Source organism: Manacus vitellinus, unplaced genomic scaffold, assembly GCF_001715985.3.
Source record: "Manacus vitellinus isolate BGI_N305 unplaced genomic scaffold, ASM171598v3 scaffold_0_pilon, whole genome shotgun sequence".
Lineage (NCBI taxonomy): Eukaryota > Metazoa > Chordata > Aves > Passeriformes > Pipridae > Manacus > Manacus vitellinus.
This window is the reverse complement of record NW_021938789.1, coordinates 5,296,759-5,323,162: the sequence shown is the minus strand read 5'-3', so window position 1 is coordinate 5,323,162 and position 26,404 is coordinate 5,296,759. Positions and strand designations below refer to the sequence as shown.

The window sequence follows — 26,404 nt, the reverse complement described above, 5'->3', positions numbered from 1 at the left end:
AGCACTTAAAACATGCAAATTAATGATAAATTGTAAATGAAAGTAATCTGTATTTCACAGAATCACAGAATATGCTGAGCTGGAAGGGACCCACAAGGATCATTGAGTCCAACTCTGAACCCTGCACAGGACCATCCCCAAGAGTAACACCATGTGCTTGAGAGTATCATCCAAATGCTTCTTGAACTCTGTCAGTCTTGGTGCTGTGACCACTGCCCTGGGGAGCCTGTTCCAGTGCCCAAGCACCCCCTGGCTGAAGAACCTCTTTCTAATATCCAATCTAAATCTCTGCTGACACAACTTCAGGCCATTCCCTTGGGTCCTGTCACTGGACCCAGTAAGAACCTTCCAAAATGCCTGAGCAAAGATTTTTAATTACCCTCTTGAAATCTTTATGTTTTTCACAGCTATACCACCTTTCTAGAGAGCTTGGCTGGACATCAGTCATCACTAAAATACATTGCTTTCTTTCACATCCCTGTGCTAAACTGTCATGTGCAAAGTCTCAGACAGCTTGGAGTACTATGTTAAACAGTAGTTAATGCCTCTGTGTTCTGGTTTTTGGGACTGACACCCTTGCAAGGATGGAACGTGTGATTTTACCCAGTTACTTCAAATCAGCCTTTACTCAGGAGGAGTAAAAAGAAAAAGAGAATTTCCTGTATCCCAAAGGAAGGTTTGAAAAGATTTATAAGAATGCAAGTAACAGAAATGAAAAATGACCACCCTTAATAAAAAAACTCAAAAATGCAGGCCATTTCTTTTTGCTTCCTGAATAGAAGCAGCAAGGTGTCCGAGCATAGCAACAGCAGTCATACTGACTCAGCCCAAGAATCCATGTAACACAGTCTCGTGGCTGTGTTGGTGAGAAAAGCCTTTGGGGGAGTGTTTAAGGACAATTCAGGTGTAAATGGTCCCCTAGGCCTTGGTTTGGAGAAGACACACACATGAGAGTCTTCTTTCCTGCCCATGTCATTTAGTTACAAAAAGAATATAGTATGAGACAAACTTGAGAAAACTTCATGAAGCTGGATGGGAAACACTCTGTCATGTGTCAGAGGAGTTTTCAGGTCATTTAAATCAAAAGTGATGTTAAAAAGATACCTTTTATAGCTCTGACTAATACAGCCTTGTCATGGTTTAAGCCCAGCTGGTAACTAAGCACCACACAGGCTCACTCCCCCTCCAGTGGGATGTGGGGAAGAGACTGGAAAGGTGAAAGTGAGAAAACTCATGGATTGAGATAAGAACAGCTTAATAACTGAAATAAAATAATAACAATTTAATAAGAAGGAAAATAACAAAGAGAGAGAAATAAAACCCAAGAAAGACAAGCGATGCAAATCAAAACAGTTGCTCACTTCCAACCAGTCAATGCCCAGTCTTTTCCTGAGCAGTGGCCCCCACACCAACCTCTCCCCCATTTTATTGCTGAATGGGATGACATATGGCCTGGAATATCCCTTGGGTCAGTTGAGGTCAGCTGTCTTGACTGTGTCCATTTCCAATATCTTGTGCACCCCTGGACTGCTCTCTGGTGGAGTGGAGTGAGGACTAGAAAAGGCCTTGACTTTGTGTAAGCACTGCTAAGCAGTGACAAAAACATCCCTGTATCAGCCACTTCAGTACAAATCCAAAACACAGCCCCGTACTAGCTGCTATGAAGAGAATTAATTCTACCCCAGCCCAAACCAGCACATGCCTGCAGTTGATCACCAATTCCAGACACAGTAACTTTTTCAGTATGAACGTGAGTTGCCTTCAGTGTATTAGATTACATTTACTTGTTACCCCAGATGAATTTTGAGATCTAACATAGACCTACTAAAATGATAGAAAGGTTTCCATGTTGTAGTGGCACACCTGAGGAGTTACTGCAGATATTTACAGCTGTAATAAGAAGCACAGATTTTGGTGTGGCTCACTAGGCAAAAAGGACACCGATGTTAGTGGGTGTGTGGTACAGTCCAAACACCTAGTGGGTGGGAATGGTACTTAAACATTGTAGGTGTTGCCTTCCAGTCTTGGGTGAACATAATTTGCCTGTTTCTCCCCTTCTGTGTCACTTGATCACAATGGCAGTTGTGCACATGTGTTATTGGCTGCCACACTTACCACAAATATGTTTCATAATTTTCAGATATGGGATGGAAACATTCAGAATGTCTCAGTTCTATTATGAGTGCTGCAGTGGCTTTGCATTTGTTTATATGCAGTGTTATTAATACCAGGATTTTTTGCACTCAATTTGATGCAAATTGAGGCTGATGTAAAGGGGTTTATGGGGTGTTGTTACATGTGCTTTGTTTAGTTAGCTGGCTTATCCAATAACATGACACACCGTGAGGCAGCTAGAGCCTAAAATTATGCACTTTATTTTAGATCTCAAAAAGTACAAAATGTTCCACATCATTGACATTATTTTTTATTAGAGTATTAAAAAATAAAGTTAAAACAATGTAACTTAAAATAGAGAAAATTCATAACTCTTGTCACATTAAATGGAAAGGTTTGCTAATAAAGCTGTACAGAGTTCACTTAGTTCTTTATTCCAGTTCTACTTTTTCAGGCTAACAGCTTTCAGTGATATCTGTTGCTTAAGAAAGTCATCACATATCCCTGTGTGTTCCTGGAAATTTCCTTCTGTATGTCACCTCTCAGATTTGGCTGCAGGGCTGCTTCCCACAGCAAATAGCCCCTTGTGCTTTGCAGGAACCTCCTTGTCTTCCCTAGTTCTGCAGGTTTTCTACTTTTGACCTCAAGTGCCTTTTCTTTCTAAATCCATTGACACTGTTTTTCAGCAAGACATCTTCTGCAGGACCCACAGAGCAAACTCAAAAGTGCATTGAAAAGTTTTGTCATTCCTTACAGAAAGGTTTTCTTAATCTGCTCGAAGACTTGACTTTATAAAGTTTGCAAAATTATGTCATATAATTGTGTCTCCCAGAAAATCTGGAAGTTGTGAAAATTACAGCCTTCGTTTATGACACAATTAAATATTGTGTTAGCAGTCAGAAGCTCCTGCATCCACCACTTCTGGACGTTCACCCTTGGCCCAGGGATGGATTGCTTTCGAGGGTCAAACAGCACTTAAGTCCCTTTTCTCAAAGGAGTACCCCAGACTCAGTGCTGTTGTTCATCAGTTGTTTGCCAGAATAGAATTATAAATGAGCCCACCAACTCCTTTTGCTCATTTATCAAGAAAAGGCAGTGAAGGTAAAACCAGAACTAGGAGAAGTTCATGTCTGTCTTTTGACAGAGCTGCAGTTACAGCACTGTTGCTAATATATTTCAGTCATTACCGTATCAGCTGGATAGAAAAGGCTTTTTAATGAAGCACAAGTTGATGCTGTTTAGTTTACAGACTAATTTTCCATTAGCAAGGCAATTTACCACTGAACTCTTTAAAGTGCAGATCCATAGCAATTCCTGAAATAAAGACCTACTCATGCAAGTAGATTTTAGTAACTGGTGAAAAGAGGTAGAATAAACAGCATTTATCCAGGAGCAAAATTAACACTGCATTCATTAAAGATATCTATGCAAAAAAGGGTATAGACTGACAGCAATACTTTAGATTCTAGCAAGTAAATAAATATTTCTGTCCTCAGCTGTCCCATAGAAAACATTCCATGAATAACTGCAGAAGCACAAGAATATACCCATTTGCAGATGCATATACCAGTGAAAACTATACAGAGGAAAGTAAGAATGGCAAAAGAAATATATTTTGTATGAGCAGTGAATCAAATCTCTTCCCTTCCTTTAACCCTGGGAAGGTGATTTCTCGTTCATATCTCCTTCTGGTGAGCAAATTAATCTTAAAACTGTATTTGGAGAGAAAATATAACTGAATTCATGTGTGAAGCTTACCTTTTGAAATTGTCTCATTAGGTAATATTCGCAGGAGGTTTAGTTTGGATATTAGAAAGAGGTTCTTCACCCAGAGGCTGGATGGGCACTGGAGCAGGCTCCCCAGGGCAGTGGTCACAGCACCAAGACTGACAGAGTTCAAAAAGCATTTGGACAATGCTCTCAGGCACATGGTGTGACTCTTGAGGTGGTCCTGTGCAGGGTAAGAGCTGGACTCGATGATCCTTGTGGGTCCCTTCCAACTGAGTATATTCTATGATTTTATGATTCTATGACTTTATCATGATTCATTGTTGGAGTTTTTTTCTCTTATACTAGAAGATCTGCCTAAATGAATGCAACATGAATGTAAACAAAAAACGTAATATTCCAAGGACTACTGGACAGAATAAACCCAAAGTTTGTATCTGTTTTTTTAAAAAAATTTAACCTTTAGTTAGGTCTTTGCTCTTTTGTCTTTAACACTGATGATGTGGTTGTAGCTTTCTGTCACTTCTGTCATAGAGGTTTCATTTTGATTGCTGGGCCTTTATTTCTAAAAGCTAAATAGCCTTATGCAAAAATAATAACTCTTCTGTGAACCACGTGATCGGCCTTGCCATTCCTGCTGCTTGGACCAACTCAGCAGGCAGAGCGTTGGGAAGGTGAACCCGTGCCGGACAGGCCCCAGTGCTGAATTAGAGCTGGGCTGTTTTTTGAAGAGGAAGATGTTTGTGGGGAAAGAATAGGGGCTATTCACTCCAGAGTTAACCATTTCCCTTTCCTTCCCACTTGGAGCAACTGCTATCACATCCAATAGCAGTCATATGGGTCATCCCTGCACTTTGAGTCTAAGCTGGTTTCGGCACATTTTTGCTCTTACAGGTTGTTACAATCCAGATTTAAGCTATAAGCTGCCCAGAGTGGTTACATTTTATTTAAGACTTTTTAAAAGCCTTGTAGTTCGTTATAACCTCAAATTAGCGTCCAGAGAAAGAGTGACACACTCTTCTCTAAGAGAAATTCTTTTAATTTAGTGAGAAAAATAAGATATTTTGGCAAAAGGTTTTACAGGAGTAAAATACAACCAAGAAAAAATATTTCACTAAAACACTCAGCACAAAGACCCCTTCCACAGTAAACACCTGTTGGAAACAATCAATATACTAGCTTTAGTAAAACACAATTCATTGGTTTTAAGTTACTCATAAGAGAAGGAAAAGAGGTAAAAGAAGAAAATAGATTAAAGGAGTAAAGAAAGAAAGAAGAAAGAGTGAAGGAGAGAGAGGAAAGGAAAAACAGTTACCGATAAGATCTGATGGTTCACATGGTTCAGGTTGCAGGAGAGGAGAGAAGAAGAGGCTCAAGTGGAGTCTCATGTATTTATAGAGTTCAGTTTTCCCTCCCAGGCAGGATACCCAGTCAGTGCCTTCCAAGCCAGAGTGAGTTGTGCTGTAGCCAATCACAGGCTCCAGGGGCATGGTGTGAGCAGGCTACCAGCAGGTCTGCCTTGACTCAGAGCTGGCTACGGGGCCTTCATCTCTGCCATGTGCTCTGAATGGGCTCAGCCGTGTTGGCTCTGCCATGTGCTCTCAGCAGGCTTTATGTGCAGGCCTTACCATGTACCTGCAGGTCTAGGCCCAGCCCTTCCCCCCCCCCCCAAACACAGAGTGAGTTGGTTTCGACCCATATCAATAATTCAGAGAGATTTGGATTCAGTATCTCACACAGGTCTTACATCTACTTCGTCCATAGGAGTTTGGTTCTTAAGCAGGTGGTCAGTCCACACACCTTCATCCATGTCGTACTGACCTTGTCAAATCTCATTACCTACAGGAATAGGGTCTTTTTTTTTCAAAATGACATGACCAACTAAATCTCTGCTGAATTATTTGATAAATGAGAGAGTGAAGTGGGTTGGAAAAATGAAAACCCCGGAAAGTGCAGCGGCATCTTCTGAAATATCAGATGCAATTGAAAGAAAATAACTGACTCCTATAAATTCCCTGATTTGGTATAAATATCTTAATCCTGTCCAGGATGTATTTAGGGTTAAATAATGTAGAGTTATACAACTAAACAGTGGACCACATGCAACCTTGATGGTCTAAATAGAACATGTATTTTGGGCAGTGAGCACTGTCATTCCTCTTGGGAACCTTTCGGCGCTAGTGAGGACATTCTGCATAAACAGATCTGGTTTAGTGGTTAAAATCAGCTATTTATATAACACACTAGTGGAATTTCATACTGCTATCCTAATCTCAAATGTTTTCTTTCACCACCTCCTCTGTTTAAGAGGATCTGGTAACTTTCATCTTATTTCTACTGTAACAACATGCAAACCATATATTTAAGTCAAAATCCTCCGGAGAATAGCATTTAGAAGAAATATTGTGCCATGATTGCTTCTCCCCTAGAACACTGTAAACTGCCTGGTGGTTTAATAGTTTGCTGTTTGAAATACCGCATGTTAAAAGATCTCAGTGATCTCAGTGTTTGGGACGGCATCTATGATCATCTTCCACAAGTTTAACACTTCTAATAGATTTGCAGCAATCTAAATTCTCCTCAGTACTTTTTGTCAAAATATTCAGTAGCTTCCTAGTCAATATTTAGATAAATCAAGTCATTCTGCTTCCAATTCTTTTGCAGTTACGCTATTTTTCAAAAGCCCTGTCCCCTCTTTTCAGTGTTACATATTTGATCAGATTCTAGATTTTGCTATCACTTCATCAAGTCTTACAGATAAAATATTTTATTTTAACATTTTGAGTTCAACATGAATACTTTTACAGGCTATGATTAGGGTTAAGGTAAAGCTTTTGAGTTCATGGATATTTCATACTTACATCTTAAATACGTGTTGTTTTATAATAGTTTCTCAGCATGCAGCAACAAAACTAAAACATTGGTTTGTCTTCTGCATTTCAGTATTTGAATCAAGCCTCATTGCTCCCACCAATGGACAAGACAGTAATGGAAAGGAAGATTTTGAAAGTGTACATATAGTTTTTTTAAAGGATTTTGCTGGTCCTACCAGAAATTAAGTAAGCCTGATCACCTGAGTTTAGTTCTTGCTTTGACTTGGAAACTCCTTACTGTGACTAGCATCAGGACTAGAGCCAATCTTCTTGCTCATTTGGATGCAACTCTTGTTTTCTCCTGTTTTATGACAGGTAACCTGGGGTCCCAGCTGGTTGAGTATAAAGAGGAGATGTACATAACGTCTGACTGTGGGAACACGTGGCGTCAGGTAGGAAACATAAATTATCAAGGAGCCTGGAAATGATTTTAATGTACCAAATGTGATGAATTTTATAATGCTTAACTAATCTTTAGATACCTACTCTTTTGAAGGAGGGGGCCATTATTATCTCCATTTTGCTTGGAAACCGAGAGATTAAAGAGATGAAAATGTTCAAATTCCATTGGAACCTGACAGCCTGATAAATTTGAGTCTTTGCAAATCCCTTCTTAAAGATCTTAAAAGTATCTTATGCAAAAAACATAGCGTCTGTTTAGTTTTTTAAGAATTTAAATAATCTTCCTGTGATAATGACGAAGTGGACTTGGCTAGATCTTGCAGTACAAACATTCCAAGTTAAAAGACATGGCTTAGGTACAAAGGCAGAAATTCTTCAGCTTCATAGTCTGAAAACTGTTATTTAAGCATAAACTTTGTTCTTCATTGAAACTGAGTGAAAACATATTTTCAAAAAAAAAAAACCCTTTTAATTTCTGTTAGTATGATTTAATAAATTCAGGGAATACAAATACCAAAGTATTAAAACCAGTGATGTGGTAATGCTGTCTGAATTCTGGATGTCTTTTGCTTCCACTGCCTAGAATCAGTTAAAGCATTGCACATTTATTATGTATCCTAAACTGCCTTGTCTCAGTGTGCTGGGTTTACCCTGGCTTAATGCCAGGTGCTCATCAAAATCGCTTTATCACTACCCTCCTCAGCTGGACAGGTGAGAGAGAATATAAAAAAAACTTGTGGGTCGAGATAAGTCACCAATTACTGTCATGGGCAAAACAGACTCAACTCGGGAAAGATTAATTTAATTGCCAATAAATAACAAGAGTAGGATAGTGAGAAATAAACCCAAATTTTAGAATACCTTTCCCCCACCCCTCCCTTCTTCCCAGCTCAGCTTTATTCACAGATTCTCTGCCTCCTCCCCCCAGCAGCACAGGGGGATGGGAAACAGGGTCTGCGGTCAGTTCACCACATGTTTTCTCTACCGTGCATTCCTCCTCATGAGGAAGACTCCTCACTCTCTTCCCCTGCTCCAGTGTGGGGTCCATCCCACAGGAAATAGTTCTTTATGAACTTCTCCAATGTGAGTCCTTCCCATGGGTTGTAGTTCTTCATGAACTGCTCCAGCATGGATCCCTTCCACGGGGTGCAGTCTGTCAGGAACAGGCTGCTCCAGCGTGGATCCCTCGTGGGGTCACAAGTCTTACCAACAAACCTGCTCCAGCTCGGGCTTCCCACGGGGTCACAGCCTCCTTCAAGCATCCTCCTGCTCTATGGGCTGCAGGTGGATCTCTGCCCCACCATGGACCTTCATGGGCTGCAGGGGCAGAGCTACCTGAGCATGGCCTGCACCATGTGCTTTAGGGGAACCTCTGCTCTGGCAGCTGGAGCACCTCCTCCCCTCCTGCACTGACATGGTATCTTGAGGGCTGTTTTACTTACATATTCTCTACTCTTCTCTCCTGCTGCAGTTGCTGTTGTGCAAGTTTCCCCCCACCTTCTTAATTACATGATCCCTGAGGTACTACTGCTGTCTGACTGGCTTGACCTTGGTTGGTGACAAGTCCATCCTGGAGCTGGCTGGTGTTGGCTCTGTTTGGACATAGGGAAGCTTCAGGCAGCTTCTCAGAGAAGCCATGCAAACCCAATACACTCAGCAATGCCTATTCACAGGGATACTTTCTTTCTATATATATATATATGGCAATAATGCACAATATGATGTGGATTCTACTTATAATGTGAATCCAGGAGAGAAAAAAAACTACCCTCAAAGGACTAAAGCATGTAAAAAAATAATTTCAGTTCAGTTAAAATAGTGGTTTAGTGTTTAGCTGTAATCAAATTTAATTATTTTCTGAGAACAATTAAATGTGAAAATGTTCTCAGTAGTGTTACTGAGCTTGAGGAATTTAGGGTTAAAAGAGGAAAATACAGACAGTTTCTTATATTGCTATTGTAGGATGCCAAATATACTGTGTTTTTAAAAGAACTTTTAAAGAGAAATATGTTATTTTTGTCATGAGAATGTCTTTTGATGTTTGAAAGATAAAATTTTATGCCAAATCCCTTCTTGAAACCTAGAATATGATAAATAGGTGTTTAAATGCAAAAGTCTTCCAGGATTTACAATGGGTACTGTGTTTTTCAATACTTCATAGAGGTCTCTCTCATAATTTATTGTCAGCATTTGCCAAAGTTTTATAGTTTTTCTGGGGTTAAAAATAGGAAGAAAAGAGTGAAGGGGATCAAATCCGTATTTTACTGCTTTTTATTTGTAAGACACTCAGGTAAATGATGTGTGTTGCAACTTGACCCTAAGGTGCCTATTCATGCTGTAAAACCAACCATAAACTGATCCCTCATTGTGACAATCAAAATGGAAAACACCATTTATTTTAATTAAAACTACTTCAAAGCCTTTGAAAGAGCTTGCTCAATCCTAAGATTTGCAATCAGAATTAAATAGTAGATTATTGCATGTATTTTATGGCCTCACTGCTCGCGACCAAACAGTTCTTCCAGATGACGGCAGTACATTTCCTTTCTCTGTTGGTGTTCATACAATGAGGGAGAAGGCTTCAGTCAGGTGATATGGGAATTTAAATAATTCAGTAAACTGCAGGTCTTGTGAGCTGGTGAATGCAGAACAAATCCCATGCTATGACACAACTCTTCATCTGAGTTTAAGTTTCTGACTTGGAGACCTTGTGGTTTTCATTAGTGAGTGCCTGGCACCTTTGTCATGTGCTCACAAAACGTTGCAGGGCTGTTCACAGACTAGAAGGGGAGCAGTCTGTGGGTATAGAAGCAGAGCAACGCAGAAAAGTAAACATGAGACTTAGGAGAAAAGGCAGTTCAAGGAATTAATTAAAAACTTTCTTGAAATAATAGCAGTATTGGTTCATAGGAATATAGAACTATGGGGAAGGTCAAAGATCATGTAATTCAACCATGTGCTCTGAGACAACATCAAATGTACTAGGAACATCTCTGCAAGAACTGTTCGTTAATCCTTCACTGTAAGAGATTCAGGCTACATGGTGTTTCACCATTCTTCATAGATTTTTCTGAATATTTTACATAGGCTGACTGTTCCTTTTGCTCTTGTTCTTACACTTTCACAAATTCTGCAGGGTGATTTCTTCTTATCTTTAGAGAGGAGTGGTTTCCTGTCACCTTTGAATAACTTTTTTAGATGTTGAAAGGTGATTATCAGGTCTACCCAGACTGTAGGGATTTTCCCTTTGGAAATAGCAAACTCAAATCCACTGATTTTCCTAGTGAATCAAATTTTTGAAGTGGTTTTTTTTTTCCTTTTTGTTCCTCATTTATTGGACTGTCTAATATGACATGCCTCTCCTGAAGCATGGTAAAACTGAATGCAAAATTACAAATTTTATCAGTACTAAACAGAATAAAATGATTGCCCTTGATGTTTTGACATGACTGGCACCCCATTTCAGAAGTTTTCTATTCCTTGCACTAGCATCACATTGTTGATGCAAATCCAGTTTGTGATTCTTAACTGGAGCCACTCCCTGAGTTTGTAATACATTCTCACTTTAACAACAATCTGCTGATCATTTTCTTTCCATAATTTCTTAGCCAGCTGTATATACTTAAATGGTTTTAAGGCTCATGGGGGTCCTTCTTACTCTCTACAATTACCTGAAAGGAGGTTGTAGAAAGGTGGGGATTGGTCTCACCTCCCAGGTAATAAGCAATAGGACAAGAGGAAACAGCCTCACCTTGCACCAAGAGAGGTTTAGATCGGATATAAGGAAAAATTTCCTTGGAACAAGCTGCCCAGGGAAGTGGCTGAGTCACCATCCTTGGAAGTGTTCAAATGACATGTGGATATGGCACTTAGGAACATGGTTTAATAGTGGACTTCAAAGTGTTCAGGGTTTATGGTTAGACTCAATGATCTTAGAGGTCTTAATGATTCTATGATTCCATGATTTCACCTGAACCCATATTTCCATAGATTGCGTATGGTGTGGTCATTGAAGAGTTCAGGAAGGGTTACGTATAAACACGGCCAGTGTTTATAGATAGAAATAAATCCCTAAATGGGAGTTCTGTGAAATTAAGTAAATACTGGGGATAAATGGAAATGTTTGGGGAAATAATGGAAGTTTGGTGAGGAGGATTATAAACGCAGTCAGGTGATGTGCAGCTCGTGTGTCAAAACCCACATATATTGTTGTTTGGCCTTATGTGCTGGCCAAGTAGACCATCTATGTTTAGATAACATAGGTCTGTGAGAGACTTAGAGGAACACTGTCACACATGCTTGAGATCCCCTGAAAGATCAAGCAGAGTGGTAAATTGTGGCTGAGCAAATCCCTGAAATACATGTGAAAACAGCAGGGTGGGTGATCTTTTTGCATGGACTGAGCTCTTCAGTTCCTGCATTCCCACTTGTGTGTCTCTGCCCAGGTGCTGCTTCAGCCCCTGGTTGGCCAGGTAATGAGAATAAATTTACTCTTTGCATTTCATCTGTGGTTTTGTGGTTGTTCCCGTGTCCTGACTCTACCAGCTCATGCAAAAAGTAAAAACAAGGACTGTGATTATAAGTAACCACAATATCACTTGGGTTGGCTCTAGTTGTTCTTCTGCCTTTCTATTGCATGGTGCCTGAGCTGCTTGTTGGAATATCTTGAAACCATCACTTTTTTTTTAAGAAAAACTGAAATTTGTAGCTGTGTACTGTACAACATTGCACTGCAAATAGCAGTAGTTTGGGAGCTGATTGATAAGCAGGTTAGACATCCATGCAGCAACAGTGAACTGGTCTGTAGGAGAAGGGAATCTCACCTTGACACTATCATGAACTATGTGGGCTTAGAATCAGAATCGTAGTCATGGAATTGTTTAAGTTGGAAAAGACCCTTAAGATCATTGAGCCCAACTATAAAAATAAGTGCCAAGTGGACCATGAAGGCATAGGCTATGGTGAACTCATGGAACAGATAAGTTTATTTGAAAGGCTTCCCTTCTTTTCTACCAGCAAAATAGTATCACAAAATGTGTAAATGAACATGAAATATTAGGATACTCTGTTAAATGCTAAGGATGACCTTGTATATATATAGAAGTGGGCTTATTTCTTTAAAATGCTAATTTCTGTTCACAGTTGTGGTTGCTGTTGCTATTTCAACAGCGTCTGTTACAACACTGTATTTGAAATAGGACAGAGTAAGAGAAAGGTCTGGCTTTCAAAAGAAATGGCATAAATAAAAGGAAAAGAACAGCAAAAACCTTTCATATTTGATCCACTGCCAAAGTAGCTCTTGTAGCAGCAAAATGCTTGGTTAAGCTAATAAACAGAAAGCCTGTTGTATGTTTAGGAACGGAATCTAGATCTCTGGAACTTTAATCTAGTGCTTTTTTTATTGGAATATTATTTCTCTGTGTTAAATTCTTTTGCATCAAAGCAACTTGGAAAACCTTTGTTTAAGCGAGAATACTTGTTTTCCTGCAGACATCTCAGGAAGTGGACGGTTACAACTTTAAGCACAACAAAACAGGCTAAAATTCCAGCCTTTTAACTCTAGGAAGGTCCAACTGGCTCATTCTGTGTAGGAAACTTCCATTTCCAGCTTTGAATCTAGAAATGTATGACACTTGATGAGAGAAGCAAGTGACTTTGGGAATTTTTGGTTATTTTTGAAACTTCTGCATTGCAGAGTAAGATCGGATCATTTCAATGTGTTTTCACTGATTTCATGGGGTTTTAATAATTGCGCCCAACAGATATTCTGACCTGAAATAGCTGCTGAAGTTGCTGGGACAGACACAGAAAAAGAAACCTTTAGAGCAGAGCGGACAGGGGAAGAGAATAGAAGTTGATATTATGATTATAAGGCATATAACGTGCTTAAAAAATTACATAAATAAGTCATAAAAATCTTGTTCCTTCATGGCTGTCTATTAGTAAGGATCACAACACATTTGTTGCCTGGCTTTAGTTAGTGGAGTGACAAATATCAAAATTTGTGGTTTGCTGTGAACAGGTATGTTCTCAGTTTTGAACTTCAGCTCTGACACTGGGACCACCTTTGCCTGAATCCTTTGCAAACTGTTTGTCTTGTTTTCATTTCCATAAAGTAGAGATAAATATTTACTTTTATGCATGAAATTGTTAATTCTTTTAAATGTACTGAAGATGAAGGGTTGCTTTCATAAGGAATTTCATACAGTTTGGTTATAAAATGTTTGAAGTGTGTGCAAGAAAAGCATGATATAATGATGACATTGATATGTGTGTAATGTGTCTGCTGTGCTAAAGCAGGATACTAAAATGATACGTGGGGCACTGCCATGCTGCTTCTCTGGGAAAACCTTATTTGGATAAACTGGTACAGAGACCAGCTTCCTTTATCCTCATTATGATGCTGAAGCTTTGGGAGACTTCATGTCCCAGCATAAACTGTTGCATTTTGATTTGAGCAGAAGTTCAAACAAAGTTTAGAGGAGGATCAAAACTCTGCTTCCTTTTCTGACTCCAACTGATCTCATCCTTTTGAAGTGCATCTAAAATTAATGTCTGTCCTTTACTGAAATCTCTTCTAAAATATGCAGCTGTGTAGAATAAGTAGATAGGACTATAAATGCCTCGTATCAGGGTTTTGCCTGTAAATTTGCAACATTGAAGAACTGATCAGACACTTGAAACCCTAGGATTCCCATAAAATATGTTCTTACTAGATGAGAGGAAGACTGAATTCTCAACCCAAATTAAATGCTTGCTATTTTTTGAAGTAATTGTGAGTATGCTTTAGGATATTTCCACTGCATCTCTGGTTCAGTCTTGCTGATAAATTCTCTAAATGTAGCGCTCACTTTTGCCAAAAAAAAAAGAAAAAAAAGCATTTGTATTGTCAATATTTTTTCATTCACATAGCAAAGTAAAGCTAACCTTTATGGGTTTTACCTTTGCTTTGACCGCATGTTTGTCTAGTGTGTGTGATAACTCTCACCTTACCACTTGCTCTTGTGTTAAATGAACTTTCACATGTTAATAACACAAGTAAACCATGTCTTAAAACAGATTTCAGATGTAAGAAAGGGAACATATCTACCTGTGGATTTATTTTAGTACTGCTGATGGCTTCTAGAAAAGGAATTTAAATAATTTAGGAAATTTTTAGTAACTTATACCATTAAATCAGTATTACATGTATTTTGGTTCAAAACTCAGAGTGGCCTCCATGGGAGATCATGTGTTTGAACTTAAATAAATCACTGACACTGGAAATGCAGAAAACATGCTTGTACCAATTATTTCAAGTTCTGTAGTTTCTGGGTAACGTGAGAAAGTCAGGGGCAGCAATACTTTTCCTATTTTTCTTAGAATTAAACTACAAAGCATTTTATTCTGCAAGGTACACAGAATATGGCAAATACCAAAGTAAGGTGATAGGTCACTTGGTGATGTATAATAGGAAGGAATGGAGAATGCACACTGTGAGAAATATCATCTTGGGCTAAAATCATTTAGGCAGTTTAATCTAACTGTGATTTGAACCTGAACATTTTGTGATTCACCTACTTAACTTCCTTTTCTTTTACAGCTGGAACAAATACAGGAGTTAACCTGACTTTTATGTCCTTTTCAGTTTGAAGTGTGGACATTGTAAAATGTAAAAGTCTATTAATGCTTGTTTGCTTGTACATTTTATTTCAGCTGTTTTGTACATTTGCTTAGCTGGCCTTTTTTTGTCTGACTTGTAGGTCTTTGAAGAAGAGCACCATATCTTGTACTTGGACCATGGTGGAGTTATTGTGGCTATCAAAGACACCTCTATCCCTCTGAAAATACTCAAGTAATCCTACAGTCAATTAGAGTAGAGCTATTGTGTATTCAAGACCTCAGGCAAAGTTCAGAGTTAAAGATAAGCATTTTAACATGATCATGTATGAAACACAGGTGGAGTCAACTTAATTTAACATTCATTAAGTCAATAAAATGCAGTTGGATGTTTTCTTAAAGATTATTTCATGGCGCTGAAGATAGCATGGCATAATGCATTAATCATAATAAAATTCCCTTGCATCAGTGTTGGGTTTTTTTGCTTCAAAGGCTATTCTGGAACTCTACAGTACAAGCCATGTTCACCATTGATTTTTATCTTCTACTGGTTGACACCAGCAGTGCATGTCAATTATGCTCAACCTATGATGCTTATGTGGCTTATGCATGCAGTCAGGATAGTTCATTGGTACTGTAATAGATCTCTATCCTCTCCCAGGGCCACAGTGAAATTGGAGAATAGCCCTGAGTCTCTCTGGCAAGAGCAATATAATGTAGACTTTGAGAGCCAACAGGCAAAGTTATGTGTGCTTATGTGCCGTGTAATATGGTCTGCCAGAAACACAGTTTGTAGTGTGCATAGATCCTGTCATACAGTGATAATGCAGCGAGTGGCCTTCTCAGCTTCTTTGTCTGAGAAGGAAAGGTTTGCTGCAAAGAATTTTGTTATAAAATATCAAGTTTTAGACTGCATGATGGTGCAGCAAAATATGGTAACCTTATGCAATGGCATGCAGAACTATGATTTTCAGCATAAAAAACTGTAAGAGATCTTTATCACTTGTGACTAGCTTCATTTTTGCAGAATTGCATACAGTAATAGGAACTAGCTGTGTACCGGGTTAGCTAGAATGAGTCATCACTAACCTACTATCCAAAAGACCTGGAGGAAATGTACAGAAGAAAAGAGACTTTGATTCCTAAATTTTGGCTGCACAGAATCTCTGAAATATGTTCTGTGGATTCATCAGCGTCTTCTGCAAATTTTTAAGTGACTGGTAGCAGCTGTGAAGGGCCATCATCATCTCGGTGCCTGCAGTTACTGCATTTCCCACATGTTTTAGCAGTTGGGCTCTTCTGCCTCTCCTGTTTCACTGACCTCTGCTTAACAGGTCTCTAGTCAGAGGCTATTAGAAAGAATGAAGTGTAAATTAACTTGCTTTTGAAGCCACAAGGTAGGAAGATAGTTTGTTGACAGAGCTCTTTTTATCTCCCTGAGAATTTTTATTGTTGTGGCAAATTTATCATACATCTTCTCATAAAGATGTGAACAACTGGATATGATGCTGAAAAAAAGATCACATTACTATGATACACTGTCTAGGCATATTGTATTTTTGAGATCAAAAATCCTAGGCTTTAGTAGTGAGTTGGGGGTTTTTTATTAAGTGAATTCTGCTTTGTATAGTAATAGTTGGAAATGAAAACCATTTCTGCTTTTTTACAGGTTCAGCATAGATGAAGGCCAGACTTGGAGCACACATAATTTTACCAGCACTTCAGTCTTTGTAGATGGATTACTTAGTGAACCTGGAGATGAGACACTGGTCATGACGTAAGGTTTTGGTTTCATCTCTGCTCTCAGGGCTCTCCCTCTGCTTATGCACTTGAGCATATTTTCAGTTGTGCATGTTTGAGATAGTCCTTGAGTCAGTCGCTTTTGCTTCTTGCAGTCACACAGGCTCTTACACTGATGTCCAAACTGCCCTGGTATGTAACCTGACTTAGAAATTATCTGAGTGTAGTATTTCAGATTGTAAAAAGAATTATGTTCATAAGAAATCTTGCAAAGATACCACCAGGGAAAGTGGAATAATAAAACTGCAATACAAATCTGAAAAATGTAGGGAAAACCCCCCCCCTATTTTCTCCATTTTTTTTCCCTATGGATTTTTAGTCAGACATCAAAAATGTTAAATATCTATTGTCTTCACAGTGTAAGCAACTATATTGTTGTCCTAGTAACTAGCATTGCAGTACTTTGTGTAACCAAGCACTGTGCTAACAAATGCCTGTTTTTATTCTGTGCGGTGACTGAGGCAGATGCTGTGAATAGAGTTAAAAATAGCCAAATTCTGCAACTCAGGCCCCTGTTTATCTGTCTCTTTCCAAAGGGCCAGGGACATCTGGATCTGAGCTGAAGGTTTTGCTCCGTCTCCACAATAAATGCTAATATTTTAGAAGTGTCTGAGAGTAAGAAACACCTGTCCAGTTAGGGAGAAAGGCACATGCTTGCTGCACCCAGAAAGGGGAGTGCACTCAGAGATGTGCAGGTTGTTGTATGTGCTGCTGTCACAGCAGTTTGTGCGATCCTTTATAACGGAGCTCAGTGTCTTCATGACAAGCTTTTTCTCCTAGGAGTTACAGATAGAGCTACCTTTGACCAGTAGCATTTTCCCCAGGGAAAAATAAATTGATAGCCCAATGTGGACTTGTGTAAAGGATCCTCAGCAAAACAGAAATCCTACCTGATGTACTTAAAAGCATTGTGCCGACTTCATAATGCTGTACTGCACAGAGGTGAATTTGGTCTCTTAGATATTTCTTTCTTTCTCCACTGCCTCATTTATCTTCCATTATACATTTATGGCCTGAGAAGAACAGTATTATCCCACCATCTTCCCCTTCTCTCAAGCACAGGTTTATTTATGGTATAATACATGCCACATGAAGACAGTTATACCTCTGAATGAGGGATTTATTTCCATTGACTTTAGTAAAAGCAGAGGGATCAAAAGCTTATCCTAAACTGTACTTACTGGAAGATAAAATGATGTGTGATGACTATATGCTCTGAATTGTTTTTTTTCTTATTAACTATCATTAAAAACAGTGATTTGGTGAAGATGTGTTTAAATACTGGCTGAATGGACTAAAGAGCTCTTGTAAGACACGATACCTTTTTAAAATCATCAATCTGAAACATATAAAACTGTAGCTAGTTTTGGTACACGAGCCCAGATTGACAAAAAAGCATCATATGACATATATTTCTAAAGGCAGAACAAGAGTATGACTCCAGCATCTCAATGCCAGACTTGTAGGATCTTACTTTTTAGCTAGTTCTACAGAACATGGAGGACATCAAACATTCAATATCACAGACTGGCCCTGAAAACACTTTCAACCTTCCTGCCAGAATCTGAAGATAATGAGAAGAATAAACCTGCTGTATGTGTTGTGCTGATGCTGTTGTATCAGCTTCCTTGTCTCTCCTGCTGCTTTTGATTGCAGCTTTACCTTAAGGGTGATGTTGTCAGCCCAGCGGTGCTCAGTCTGACTTAATGTCAAGACGTTTTGTCGTTCCGTCTGGCTTAGTTCATTTTCTCTGAAAACTTATTCTTGCACTAAGTTGTTGTGCTTGAGTTCATCTACAGTGATTTGCTGGTTTTGAGTAATGTCATCCCCTAATACACACTCCCTGGAAAAAAACAAGAATCAACTATGCCACATTTTTCATTTTATTAGATAAAAATTTCTTCTGAGTAGAACGTGGTAAGATGAACCTGTGTCTGGTAATGGAAATAAATTAGTAGTGTCTTTCACCTTGAGGAATCCTCAAATCCATTACTAAGGACCTAGTCTGACATTTTTCAATAGTATGGGAATTGGATTTTCTCCCTTTAGTATGAAGGTTTTTTGAATAAAGACTTTGAATAAAGAGTCCAATGTCAAAATGTGCATAGATTAGGAGAGAGAGCATAATTCTGAATTGGGAAGGTAATAACTGTAAAAGTCTGCAAGAAAATTGAGGAACAGACAGTATTTTATTTAAAACTTCTAGAATAAACTCACAAAGGAGTCAAAGAATATTTTTCTTGTATAGGAAATCACTGTTACAGTAGGGTAAAGTCCTATTTCCACTGAAGTCAACTTAGGGATTTCCTTCAAGGTTTTTAATTTGTATTAAAAGAAAAAAAAATCCATAAAAGGTTATCTGGGAAAGATATTAAGGGACCTGGTAACACTATCTGTAAGAGAGATTTCTCATCCTCCAGCATGGTGTCTGGGATATTGACCTGACTTCGAAGTGACTTGCATTTGAATTCCAGTTCTGCCTTAACTTATCCAAAGTCACAGAATCATAGAGTCACAGAACGCTTTGGGTTGGAAGGGCCCTTCAAGATGCCCAATGCCCCTGCCATGAGCAGGGACACCTTTCACTAGAACAAGTTGCTCAAAGCCCTTCTGACCAGGCCTTCAACACTTCCAGGGATGGGGTATCCACAACTTCTCTGGGCAACCTGTTCCAGTATCTCACCATGCTACCAGTGAAGAATTTCTTCCTAGGATCTAATCTCAGCTTACCCTCCTTCATTTTAAGGCCATTCCACCTTGTTCTATCACTACATGCCCTTGTGAAAAGTCCCCCTCCAGCTCTCTTGTAGCTCCCTTTCAGGTACTGGAAGCTACTGTAAGGTCTCCCTGGAGCCTTCTCTTCTCCAGGCTGAACAACCCCAACTCTTTCAGCCTATCATCATAGGACAGGTGCTCCAGCCTTGTTGAACTTAAACTCTACGCAGGCCCTCATCTCAAGCCTGTCAAGGTCCCTCTGGATGGCATCTCTTCTCACCACACAGTTTAGTGTCACTGAAAAACTTGCTGGGGGTGCGCTCGATCCCACTGCCCATGTTACCAGCAAAGATGTTGAACAGCACCAGTCCCAATAGTGACCCCTGAGGAATGTCACTGGTCACTCTTTTCCATTCTAAAATGAAGTGGTCTGGTAAGCTTTACTGAAGAGGCAGGAGAATGCAAACCTGGTTGCCTCAAGTCTTCATTTTGGAAAGTTTTGTGTTTTCTCCAAAACAGAGAAGAAAACCAAATGTTAACTTGTCAAAAGTTTTCATAAAACTGAGTTGTCATCCGCCAGTCAACATTAATCTAAATCATTCATCCAAATCCCCTGCGGTATTCAAAATATGTACACACAAATGCCAAGGAAAATATATTTTATTCCATTGTGCTCTGCAAAAGACCTAGTCAAGATTTTTAGGAGTTTTAAGTGGTAAAGTATTCAAAAACTTTAGGAAACTCATTCTGTATAAAAAACAAATTCTAAAGAGACCTAGTTAGGAGTTTTAGGAAGGATAAGTAATAAAGTATTCATAAAGTTTAGGAAACTTGATCTGTGGGAAAATCACCTTCTAAATGAAGAGCTCAAATCTGCTATTTATTTTTACTTAAATGAATAAATAGTCTTCGTTAAGAAATTTTCTCAACTGATTGATATATTTTCATCAAAATATTGCATGGTCTAGTAGGTTTTATTTTGTGCTAAATTCTGTAAGAATGAAAGGTACTGCAACCCAGTTTTATACTTAACAATATCTTATATTTGGGAAAAATGACTTAATAACACTGGATCGAGTAACTACCTAGCAGTGCAAAAGGAAGAATTTTTGTGTGTCTGAAATATTGATGTTCCTCTTCAGAGGAATTAGTTAATATAATAAAAGTTTCAAGCCTGTTAAAATTGCTTCTAAATCACATTTCAGCTTCTGAGAGTGTTTCCCAAACCAGGTTATTTAGATTGCAGTGTAAACCCAGTAGGCACAATAACCATCGTTCCGCAGTCCATGGCCCCTTTTAAAAGGCCAATAAGAGGTTACATAAAAGGACTGCTTTTCTTTATGTCAGGTAGAATCAAAATCTTCCTCATGGGTAATTGTATTTTTTCCAGAGGGATATTTTTTTCTATTGTGTCATAGAGTAGCAACTTAGGATGCTGCTGGGAACTTTATGACATCTCTGAACTGAAGAACCCCTGCATGCACATTTTTCTGTCTTGCAAGTTCATTGTTGCATTCCTTTTGGGTTCATAGGTGATAATGGAAACAAGAAGATAGTCAAATTACTCAAAACCAGGTGGATATTAACAGGTGTTAGATATTAGGGAGAGCCATCTGGATTTTTGCAGCTGTTGATTTTGCTAGGAATGTCAACCTCACCTTTAATAACATAAATAACAGTCAACATTACATGTAGTTTGTGGGGCTTATTGTACCACTCATGGCAGCACACTCCTGTTGTCTTTGAGAATCTTACTAGGTGGAGATGCTTCTCTGTATTGTGAATGCTTCACTACTAACTTTCTCATACTACAGCACTTGTAAAAGGTGGATAGATGGTAGATAAAGCCTCATAAGAGAGAATAACTGATTTGCAAAGGCAAATTCTAGATTATTTTTGCAGCTAGTTAATCTCTTACTCAGTTATTCTGCTTTCTGCATGAGAAAGAATGTATGTCTGTCAACAGATGGAGAAAACGTGGTGAAAAAAGCATTCAAAAAATAAACTTGTTCCTCTACTCCAATATAATCTAGGTATCAGCTCATGCAGGTGTACAGGTGCCTATTTAGTAGCAATCTAATGCTTTTGCTGTCATCTCTGTAGACAAAGATGTTAGCAGAGAAAGTGCATTGTAATGTCACTGCCTTGGAGCCAAGACCTGACTCTCTCTCTGCTCAAAAGAAGTTCAGTGGGTGAAGTTTTGTTTTTTTAATTTCTTTCCTTGAAGCTTCATAATGTACTCAGAAGCATGATGCTTTCAGTGTCACTCTAAAGCCCATATTTAGAACATTTTTAGGGCAGACCTGGTAATATATTTGGATAAGAGGATCTGAAAGTTTAGGAATCCATGTTCTGTAAGAATGTTATCAACTTGTCCTTATTTAAGGGGAGAAGGACAGGAAACAGGTGACAGGTGACTTTTTCATTCCGAATAGAATCTTTGTGTCATTTTGAGCCCCTGTTGCTGAGTGCCTGAAGCTTTGGTGCTCTAACTTCACTTCCATTTTACTTTCTATTTCAAATAAATAGATATTAGAAACTTATCCAACAAATACTTTTTTTTAAGCATTTTACTTCATTTTGGCTGGGGATTTGAATTCTATTTTGCTATAATTTGCTCTCAAAATGAAGGAGCCACAATTTAGGTGACTATAGGCTATTAACTCTAGCTCTACTAGGTGACATCTGAATGAAGAATTTCCAGTTGTGACAAAAGAGACCTGATTTTTAAATATGGGAGTAGGGGAAAAAAGTAGTATCTAAAGAATTAATTATAAAATTTTGTAAGTATCTCAGATTAATTTGATCTTTAAGTGAGATGACAGCAGGGAGTTGAATGATGCAAAGCTATCCTCTGCAGTGTCATATGTTTCTCTTTAATCAATTTTGTTCACTGTGTACTTTGTATTTACTTCTGCATAAAGCATCAGGCTAGGCATTAAATCTGCAATTTCTTCCAAACAGCTTTTATGTTAAAAGGTTGTTCTTGAACAGGAACTTACCAAATACATTGGAAAAAAATTTTGGAGGCAATTCATAAAGATTATGGAATCCAAAACTTCTGGATAAAGTGGGAACACCCTCATCCTGCTCCTCCCTAACACTTCTCAGAACCTAAGCATTCATTTCCGTTCTTTTTTCCCAAATGATCTGAAACCAAGATGTTTTGGCATTAAAGAATGAATGGCAATTACTAGTTTTTGGGAGCAGGAAGCAATGAAAAAAACCCATATTTTGGTTCAATTTCAACTAAATTGTTTCCTCCCCTCATTTTTCATTTTGTCAGCCAAAAAAATAGAAAACAAAAGAACAAACCAAAAACTACAGCCCAACCAAATAACCCTACTCTTCTCTTTAGTGCATTAAATATATGCATGTGTTTGTAGTTTAAGGCATTTAAATCATAAATGTCTCAGTATAGTTGCACATGATCTGTTGTGTACACAAGTACTTTTTATGTGCAATTGCTTTATGTGGGCAGGTGTCTACTTTTGCACATGGAAGCATTCATCATTTCTGTAGCTGCAATTTAGGAAGGCCACTGAAACATGACCTCTGTTATGTTCTTTTGGGGAATTAGAAAAATATGCTGAATTATAATCTTGATGTATAACAGACTGCAGCTTGAATCTTACATTACTTTCATCCATTTTACTAGTACGAACTCTTTGACTTATTTAGGTTTTTGTTGATTTTACAATGATGTAAAGGAAGCAAAGACAACTGTTGGAAGGAAAGTGTGGCTATAAAGATTAACCTGTTGTTTTCTTTTTTTTTTTTGGAAAATAGTAGTCTTTAAATACCATTGTAGTACATAGTCATGGCTAACCTGCTCTACCAACCCATATCTCCTTGGAAAATCTTTCATTAATAGTGTTACTTCTGTGAGTTAAGGAGAACACTACCTGTTGGTAGTGGCTACACTAATGTACATCCTTCCATGCCACAACTTCATCATTTTGCTCCCTCAGCTAGGTAATTTCTCCACAGATTTTGGCCTGTGTCTTGCTGTATGTTCAAAGGCACTATAATAATATTAACTACAACAGGCAGAACGAAAAGAAGGTTGTCACATTTATTTGCTTTTTCGGTGATATTGTCATCATTTGTAGTAAAGGTCTAAGTGAAGCAAAGGACTCAGCTCTTTGAGCTCACCATAAATTGACAAGAGACTTCTAACACACTAATCCTTTTACACAGGAGACAACTGAGAAAGTTACTGCTGTTTTAATGTAAATGGCTTCTGATATCTAGTGAACTGTAAGGTAGATGGAGTATTTAATCTAAAATTGCAATTCTATTTTAAAAATTATCGTGGAGGTCTGACAGTCTAAAAAATATTTTAACAATACAGTAAGTTCACTGATAATTGTGTTTCCTACAAATATGATTTAGTGGAGAAAAAGAAGCCTCATATGGAGAACAAGATATAAATACTGGTTTTTAGCAAAGCTCTGTGACTGCTTCCATTTAAAAGTATAGGAGCAGAAAGAGTTGCTAAAATAATTAACTAGCATCTCTTGAGAGTGTGGTTTCCTTTCCCAGCTTGTTCACGTACTCACTGTTAGATATTGAGGTTTAGATCCATAAAGAATTTTAGGTACGTGCTTGGATATCTTTGCTTAGGTGCTGCCCAGAGGAATTTAGACATTTTATCCAAGATAGAGCCATTGAGATTGCCCATATCACCTGTATGTGGGATCCTCAATTGACCCTGTTTCAAATCTTAGGTTTTATTGTCAGTAGCTGTATACATTTGAAGGCTCTCCCAAAAAATCTAAAGGTCTTGATCCACCCTTAACTGGCATGTCAAGTCAGCAGGGTGTGTCAACAGGGCAATACAGGACTGTGCAGACACTCTGCTTGACAGCATCCTCTGAACATCACAGTGGATGACAAAGTCATATAGAGGAGAGAAAAAGCCAATGCAGCTCTTGGGAGATTAAAGCAGTGAGTCTATAGTGAAAGAGGCTTCTGATTTAAAACAAAAGTAACTGTGCATCACACAGTTGTCATCAATAGTCTTCAGTATGACTGCAAAACTTGCACAGTTTTAGTTGCCACAATAAACATCTGAATAAATTTTGCATGTGCTGTCTTTGTGACCTTGGTGGGAAAGTATTGCAGGATCACTCCCACTGCTTTAAGGTCTTTGAGTGTTCTCAGATATTCATAAATAAAACTTGTAGGTTCAGCTGTGCTGCTCTAAGGATCCAGACAAAAGGCTGCTCAAAGCTATTTTCCTTGTCTGGAGACAATATGGCTAACAGCTCAAAGGTAAACCACCATAATACTACAACAGTTGCTCAAGATGTGTCAATGTATATGGGTTGAGATCTGTGATATGTGACTGTAGCTAAAATCCATCTGCCGTGGCAAAGAATGTTTTGATGCTATGAAAACCCATGTACAAAATCCTAAAGAACGCAGCAGAAAAGTTAAAGAGGAAGGCAAATGTAGTGCTTATAAAAAGCTGTGTCTCTGACATTCAAGATGAGCAGTGTGTTGTCAGACTCAGGCTCATTTCTCCTGCATGAAGTCATAGAAGCTGAATGTTTACCTGATAAGTTTTTGGGAGTCTCCAGCATCAGCACCCTCATAGCTGCAGTTGCCTTTGCAGGTGACACAGTTATTACTGCTCATCTGAACCAGGAGTATCTATTGCATAGATGCTCTTGTGTGTTGAATAGAAATGTGCATTTACTGGAAAAGATTATCATTGCATATAATTTCTGTTAAATTAGCTCCCCCTGATTATGAGCTTTATCAGGAACAGAAATAACAAGCAATCCTCTAGCAAATAGTTTAAATGAGTTAGCTTAAAATCTGCATTAAACTGTCTTATCTACCAAATGATGCAATCAAATTAAAAAATTATGGGCTCATAAATGAACTAGGAACAAATGTAAAAAGTTGTTATGGCAACTGAAACACTGAAGTTAAAATTATGGATCCCAAATTCTTGCAAATAAAAGTAAATTAATTTCGAAGGTAATTGGAATTTGTTCCGAAAATTATTTATCACAGCATCATCCTTTATAGTTTCAACAGAATTGATTTGATGACTTTCTAATGTAATACAATTAATCAAGAGGAAGGTTTTAGTAGCTTATGAATTACTATCATCTTGATATGTAACTTCTAGTCATCAGTTACACTTGCTGAACCGTTCCAGTTTGTTCCATTCATATGATTTTATTCAACATATATATTTTGCACCTGAGCAATTAGATTGTGATTGCTGTTATGTATTGCTTTATTGTAGTTCATATTTTTGTCTAATCCATCGAATTCTACTTAATGCATGCCTTTGTTACTTTGAAAAAATACTCCTTTTTTATTCTAGTGATATTTAGCAATACATTTAAATGCACTCATCCGATGTGTCTGCAAAACTCTGTCAACTATAGAGCAACATGTGCTACTGCAGCACAGCATCAATAATCATTAAGCTTTTTTTTCAAACAGTTTGCTAAACTGGATGCGTGTAAAGCGCTGGATTCCTTAGGAAATTTGCCCTATGAATTACAAAGCGGTATGACTGCGTTTTTATTGGGGTTTGTGACTGTAGTGGGACACTTTCTTGAATCTATGGGATTTTACTTGCAGTGGTGCAGTTACTGTGCTCTGTCAAAACCTCGTTTTCAGTCTGTAGAATCAGAACAGCCATAATGGAAATGACGTTTTTTGTCAGTTTGGGTTTTTTTGCAGGAAGCTGGACCAACAGGCAGTAAAAGTTATTTCTATCTTCTGCTAAAAATCCACAGAGGAGAAGGTTATAGTTCACCCACTGAAGCAGTGCCTTTCCTGTGTGCACATATAGTTTGCTTGTAGCTTTCGTATTACTCTGGTAGATTTTGCATAATTTCTAAAATAATTTCTATAATTTTTCTATCATTATAGGATTTGGAACTTGACAATATCTGTCCAATTTGTCTAATGTCTATCTCTAATCCTGATAGTATCTAATTTCTCACTCTGGTGAGGAGGAATAAACAACTCCAATATCTTGTACCATTACCTCTATAGAATTCTAGAATCATAAAATTGTTGAGGTTGGAAGGGACCTCAGGAGATCTCCTGGTCCAACCCCTTTGCTCATCCAGAGCCAATCACACAGGATGGTTTCCAGATGGCTTTTGAATATCTCCAAGGATGGAGACTCCACAACC

The 26,404-nt window shown here is 38.3% G+C and overlaps 1 protein-coding gene across 1 annotated transcript in view; it reads left to right on the top strand.

Annotated features, from left to right (window-relative positions):
• SORCS2 (sortilin related VPS10 domain containing receptor 2) overlaps positions 1 to 26,404 on the top strand; it is a 231,400-nt gene that overhangs the window by 165,146 nt on the left and 39,850 nt on the right. Inside the window, exons 10-12 of the mRNA XM_018079321.1 lie at positions 7,032 to 7,108; positions 14,861 to 14,952; positions 16,387 to 16,494. Coding sequence (XP_017934810.1) covers positions 7,032 to 7,108; positions 14,861 to 14,952; positions 16,387 to 16,494 — 277 coding nt within the window. The remainder of the gene's footprint in view (positions 1 to 7,031; positions 7,109 to 14,860; positions 14,953 to 16,386; positions 16,495 to 26,404) is intronic.